The 6698-nt window shown below is 55.2% G+C and overlaps 1 protein-coding gene across 1 annotated transcript; it reads right to left on the bottom strand.

Moving 5' to 3' along the window:
- Positions 1–533: 533 nt before the first annotated feature.
- LOC149912866 (uncharacterized) lies at positions 534–6227 on the bottom strand. Its single transcript, XM_090132089.1, has 8 exons — positions 3506–6227; positions 3217–3308; positions 3028–3129; positions 2645–2769; positions 2301–2463; positions 2106–2212; positions 1776–1889; positions 534–1614 (listed from the first exon to the last, which is right to left on the bottom strand). Exons 1-8 carry the CDS (start codon positions 3555–3557, stop codon positions 603–605), a joined length of 1767 nt encoding a protein of 588 aa, XP_089988215.1. The 5' UTR covers positions 3558–6227; the 3' UTR covers positions 534–602.
- Positions 6228–6698: the final 471 nt, after the last annotated feature.

Below are 6698 nucleotides of genomic sequence, written 5' to 3'. Positions count from 1 at the left end.
GTCAGCAGGCTCCCCCGATCAGGTAGCCTCTAGCAGACCCCAACCACAAGAAGCACTTTACTGAACCGATCCCTGATTTTCACCCACAAGCCCTGAAGTTATTTTTGATAGTTGCTGATAGTTATTTCTGTGCCGTCCTGCACAAGCTACCGCACCTGCTGCTGCAGTATGCTGTGGGTGCTGCGCACATGCTGCCTGTGGGCCTGTGGGCATGCTGTCGGATAGATCTAAAGATAAGGCCACGACAACCATCTGGGAAGGTGCTGGGGAGACGACAACCCCGTGGTCTCAGCTCCTAACACTGCCTACCGCAGGACAAGCAGAGAAGAGAGAAGCCAACATGTGGGGAGTATGTTAAAGGTGTATTTTTTTTTGAAAGATGGAATCACAACCGTCACGCGGGGATGGGACATGGGTGTTTCCGCGCTGTCTTTGGGAGTTTGGGTTGTGGGGGCGTCTTCTCTGATGTTGGACCCGGGAGCGGCTTTGTGCCCGGGCTGGTCCACTGAAAGATGAAGGTGGTATGAGTGGACTCTCTTGAAGGTTGATTTCCTCTGCCGCTTGGGACCACAGCCATCACCTGGGGATGGGACACGGCTGCATCAGCGCCGTCTTCGGGACTGGCTGTGGGGCCGTCTTCTCTGGTGGTTTGCCCGGGAGCGGCTTCGTGCCCGGGCTGGTCCGCGCTGCCTGGACCGGCTCCCACGGCCTCGTCGGGGCCGGCTGCGGGAAGTTGAAGCACGACGCCCCACTGGGGATCGGCTTCGAGTGCGGGCCCGCCCTCGTTGCCTGGGTTGTTGTCTCCTGCGTGCAGGCAGCGGGGAAGCCCTCGAGGACCTTGATGGTGTTGGTCTGGCCGAGGTGCGGGTGCTGCTCTGAGCACCTCGGGGTGTTGCATGGCTCCCACCACGTTGTCTTCGGGGCCGTCTCTGGGAGCCCGAGGCCCGGCCTCGCAATGGGGAGCGGCTTCTTGTGCGGCCGCTTTCCCTCTGCTTGGGACGATTTGTGGCCGCAGGTGCGCGGGAGGTTCTGGAGGACCGCGTGGTCCCCCGTCTGGTGGGGCTCTGGGAGCAGGTCTCAGCGCCTGCAGCTGGTGCCCCTCTTCTCCCGCCACGTCCTCGGCGCTGCTGAGATGTGTCCCGCTCCTCAGATGGATGTGAGCGGGTGCTCTGCTCGGTCTCCGGCACTGTGGGCTGGGCACTGAGCTCAGGCAGCTGGGAGTTGCAGGATGAGCTGGATGCTGCCTGTGTAGCAGGACCAGAGCTGATGTCTTCAGGTCCTGTGAAGACGGGGGAAGGCACCGGTACTTCCTGGCTGGAAGTGCTGGGGCTGGCAAACTCGGAGTTGGTGCGGGAGGCTGTAAGGGGAGACAGGAAGCTCAGCAGGATGAACATGCAGCCCCAGGGCAGAGAGACTGTGGCAAGGCCACTCTGAGCACTCGCTGCCAGGCCTTGCCCGGCCCCAGTCCCGCAGCACGCGGCTCTGTGCCTCTTACCGGTGCCCGCACCAGCGCAGGTGTCGCACTCCCAGCCATTTCTGTCAATGGCCCAGAAGGAGCAGCTCCAGTGTGTGCCTTGTGATCCACAGGAGTTGCAGATGAACAGCTGCCAGAACCTGGGGAAGCAAACGGATTGTGGGTGTGAGGACAAAGCACGCCAAGGCAGGGAGCAGCCGGCGTGGCTCTGGTGCTCTGTCCTTGCTCCAAGGACACCTCCAAGCTTGTGGTGAGGCCGAGATCCCACGCAGAGCCCCAGAGGACTGTGGAGGTCACTCACCCCTTTTCCTGTGCCGTCTCCCTGCCTCTTAGGTAAAGGCACTTTGTGGCATCACAGCGGCTGTGCCTTTCTTGCAGCAGCTGGTATGCTGCATCGTCCCACCAGGATGGTCGTCTGCCAGAGGAGAGGGGGAATCTGATGAGTCCCGGGTGCCCCAGGCATGAGGCAGATTCAGGGCATCTCTGCTCATGCCCGTTGAGCTCATTCCCAGCTTCTCCATGAAGCTGAGACCAGTGCTCGCAGGATGGCCTGCCAGGGCTAGGGGCAGTTCCTGGGCAGGCACAGCACCTGTGCCCGAGTGTCTGCGTAGCCGGGCAGAAGGACACCAACCTGACTGGGATTTGGATCCCCAGCGTGGTCATTTGGGAGCGGAATCGTGTTTTTCCTCCGCAGACGGGGCAGAAGAAGCGCATGGTGGCAGCGTGCAGGGCGTGTTTCTGTAGGAGAAGCACAAGCGTGAGCGTGAGCGGGGCTGGCTGCTGCTGAGCACTGGCCGTGCCCACGGGGTGAAGAGAGGACTCCTACCCTGATGCAGCCCCGGTGGAACCAGGCCTGTTTGCACACCGGGCACACCATGGTGTGGTAGGACGTGCTGTCCCCCACGGGCTCCAGGCAGATGACGCAGATGGTGTTCTGCGATGGAGCTGCCTCCGCTGCCTGCCGAGGGCGATGCTCCCAGCAGAAGGACCTGGACAGGAGGACAGAAGGGATGGGCATGGTGAGAAGTGCTGTGAGGAGGGCAGAGGACCAGGAAAGAGCGCCAGGCCCGGGCTCTGTCTCTGGCAGGAGGCTGGAAGGTGTCGCTGCGGGTTCCTCCCTGGAGCAACAGGGAGGGACGGCAGCTTGGCTGCTGCTGACAGCCCCCCTACCTGTGCTGCCCAAAGTACTGCGTGACGCATTCCCCGTCCTCGGCGCAGGGCAGATGGAAGCTGCGCTCGCAGCCTGTCTCCGCGCAGCTGATGGCAGCTCCGCTCTCACCACAGACAAAGCAGTGCTGGAAAGAGCAGAGCAGCCCCCGTTAGCGGTGGGCTCGGGGGCTCCACGGCCGGCCTCACTTCTCCAGGCAGGGCGCAGGGTGTGGGCACCGCTGCCTCACACTCCGCAGAGCTGCCTGGCAGACGAGGCTCGTCTGCTGTGGTGGGACTTTGTCCCGGAGCCGGCTGGAAGGGCCGCGATCGCTTTCTCTGGGTCCAGGCGAAGCCGGTGCGAGCCTCTGCCGGCACCAAGCTCCCCGTTCCATTCAGGTCCTCACCTTCTGTTCTGCCAGCTGGACTGTGCGCTGGATGGCGCCAATGGGGAAGCCAAAAATTCCCCCCACTGGGTATCTCCATTCCAAAAGGCCATTGGCAAAGAACTGTAGGAGAGAAAAGAGCGGGATCTCGTGAGGCCGGAAAGGAAGGGAGCATCCCTGGCAGGAGCCCTAGCCCTTGCGGGAACTCACCAAGCAGAATTCGTGGGCGCAGAGCCCACCGCTGGCAGACATCCGCCCACAGATGTCCGGGTTCACCTGTGCCCGGCGGCACAGCACGCACACTGGAGAGGAAGGAGAGAGCAACCGTGAGCAGCGGTGAGCACCTGGCAGGGCCGGGAGTTCCTGGGGGCCGTCCCCAGGGCCTGCTCCGTGCCTGCCGTGCCGGCTGAGGGGCAGGGCTGGAGGGGGTGAAGGGAAAGGGGGCATTGCAGGCCCAGCAGCTCCAGCGGGCAGCCACAGTGCAAGCTGGGGCTCTCACCTGGCTCCCCAGAGTTGGGGGCCTCCTCCTTCCTTTCAGACATAATCGGCATCGACGGCGAGAAACAAGAGAGTCAAGAAAGTCCCTGCTCTCTCCGCGCCTCACCAGGCCGCAATGAGCAGGGCCCCAGCCCGGCAGCCTTTGCTCTGTTCCCAGCCCCGCGGGTCACAATGGCCACCACTGTGACATCACGGTCACCGCCTCACGGGGCTGAGGGCGTGGCAGGGCGGTGGCTCCTATGGGCAGCACGGGGTGAGGGGCCCGGTGCTGCCATCAGCAGGGAGCAAGGATGGCCTCCCTCAGGCCTTTTGCACCGCGCCCGCGCTGGGACGTCGCAGCACAGAGTCTAATAAAGGTCTGCGGGTCAACAGCACAGCCTGCGTTTCTAGTGTGTGTGTGCTGACCGACTTTGCATGGCCTGATGGTGACAGGGCAAGGTTTTGACCTGAGAGAAGAGGAGGTCTGGTGAACTGCGAGGGGGAATTCCTCACTCGGAGGGCAGTGAGGCCCTGGCACAGCTCTCTGCCTCTCGCGGATTCTCTTGGTTCTGCAGCAGAGAAGCACGTGGTTCCCTCTGCAGTGTACAGCGTAAGGCTTTGGCTCCTGACGCTCTCATTGTGTTTGATTTTTTTGGATTTAGTAAACTAACGTTCCTCCTCAGATCATTGCCATTTCTGTTATTTTTCTTTGTTAGACCCATCTAATAACTGCCTACCGTTGCCCGCAAGTCTGCTGCCTCATTAGTCACAGGGCCAGGCAGACCAGCCACAGGCCTTCAATTCTTTTATCCTCTCCCCGCCTTTTTTTTTAGGGGCCTGCTGCCCCTGTCACAAACACAGATCTAGAGATAACTCCATGTCAGCTCTCAACCTGGTCATGGCTGTCACTCAGACACAGCTCTTCACAATCTGTTCACTTCCTAACATAGAGGGCAACACCCCCTCCCCTCCTACGCTGTCTATCCCTTCTAAAGAACCTGCAGCCCTCAATCACCGTACACCTGTCATGAGATTTGTCCCACCACGTTTCCCTGGTAGCAACCAGATCATTATTTCCCAAGCACATCATGGCTTCCAACTCTTCCTCCTGCTTATTTCCCATGCTGTGTGCTTTAGTAGAAAGGCACTTCAGCTGGGCTTTCTGGCACACTTCCTCTCTAGAAGGGCCTTCCCTCAAACCTCCAAAAGAAATCTGAAGTTTTCCCTCACTGCCTCCTAGAGGGACATGAGAAGGTTTTGGACAAGGGGTCAGCAAAATTCCCTCCTCTGTGGACTTCCCACAAGATCCTACAGGACAGTTTGGAGGTTTTTCACCGCAATCTCCTGGTGTGACAGCAACCCTAAGTGTTTCTTTGTCCCACCGCACTTGACTCTCTCCCCCATTGGATCTAGTATAAAACCGCAGACTACTTGCTCTACCATAGCAAGCCTCATTGCATCCCCTTTGCCCTTCCTACCTACTTTCAAGCCCTCTCAATGAGCCCCGCTAGCTCTTGGCTAGGATCCTGGCCTAATTCCTAGCATATCCATGAGACCAATTCTTTCAGGACAGCAAGAGAGAGGGTGTGCCTGGGCAGTTCTTGGGCAGGCACAGCACCTGTGACTGAATGTCTGCAGAGCCAGTCAGAAGACCAACCTGACTCTGACTTGGATCCTCAGCATGGTCATTCTGCAACGGAATTGCACTTTTCCGCTGCAAAGTGGGCAGAATAAGCACATGGCCTGTGCTGATTGCATTTGCAGATGAAGAACAAGCATCATGAGTTTTTTGGCTATCTTCCCGTCTTCAGACATCTTTCCTGTTCTTGATGACTTTTCACAGATGTTAGATATCAGTTCAGCAACCCACTTCTGCCAGCTTCCTCACTGCTTGTCATTCATCCCACCGGCTCCTTGGTTTTTTGTGCATTAAGACTGCTAATATAGGCTCTAGCCAGACACTCTTCTACCTATAATAGTCTTTAGTGTCACAACTTCCATTCAGAATTCTCTGGAAATTCCCAGACAAAGCTTTCAGTGACACAGAATTGTAATTGAAGTGAATGTTGCTAATCGCTTAAAAAAGCCTTGTTTTCAGCATTTTGTGTTGTAATGCAGCGTATAGTAGTCAGCAATTACTTCAACTTTATGATTTCTACACGCCCAGGTTTCTTACTAGTTTTGCCTAGACAATCAGAACTAATTTTACTTTAGACAACACAAAATGTTTTAGGAAATCTTAGTAAACAACAAGCCACATCTAATTTTTTTTCCATCTCAGCAACACAAGAAGTAGTTTATGCTTTGAAAAGAGCACAACCTGTTTCTTTGAGATCAGGCCCATGTTTGAGTAAAGTCAGACTGGTTTCTACTTCAAAAAAATCATTCAACGATTCTAGGTTTCATGGCAACCTATGGTAAGGATATTTTCAGTTTGCCTTAAACCTTTCCTAGCTGAACTGCACAGCTTCATATCAGCTGTGCAAACAAGTGTCTTAGAGCTTTTCTGTTGCCATTGTTTCATACGTAATATGGGAGTTGGTTAGCAGAGATGAAAACTGTGCATTCACCTGATACATTCATTTCATATTTGCTAGAAGAAAAAAGATTATTTGATTATTTAGGGAAATAGAAGGCCTGATATTATCACCTGCATTGTATGAAAGGTTGAGTAATGTCAACTACTGTCACTGCCAGATGATCCAAACATCGTCTTGACATCACTGGAGTGTGTGCATTTTTTGCCTGCAATTGGATGTCATACTATATAGAATGATATCAAAATGGGATATGGAAGCCTGTAACTGGCTTGCAGGCGTGAGTTGTCAGAAAGCCAGGAGATGTTGATATGGGACTCACATGTTACTACTGAATGAATGGTATTGTCAAGAAATGGGAGATTGAATATGAGCAGTTCTTGAGTATATCAATGAAAATATCTGTCAAGATAGCTGTTGTGGTTTACATTACTTATTGTCTATGGTGTCATGCAATACCTCTCTTCATTTGGAGAAGATAGGGAGAGTATTGTTAGTTACTTGAAATACTTTTGCCAACAGCATATTGAAGGTATACAGGAGAGAGAGGAAAATCCTTCAACCTGATGTCACCTCTTGGACATGTCCCACAGTGGTAGATCCCTCTGGTATTTGTCAGTGCTTCAGATGGGCTCCAGCATAAGGGCAGAATGATTGTGGCAATGCAGACTACTTCCT

Source organism: Phasianus colchicus, chromosome Z (assembly GCF_987193195.1).
Source record: "Phasianus colchicus chromosome Z, bPhaCol1.hap1.1, whole genome shotgun sequence".
Classification (NCBI taxonomy): domain Eukaryota; kingdom Metazoa; phylum Chordata; class Aves; order Galliformes; family Phasianidae; genus Phasianus; species Phasianus colchicus.
The sequence above is the reverse complement of the archived record's forward strand: the minus strand, read 5'-3'. Positions and strand labels throughout refer to the sequence as shown.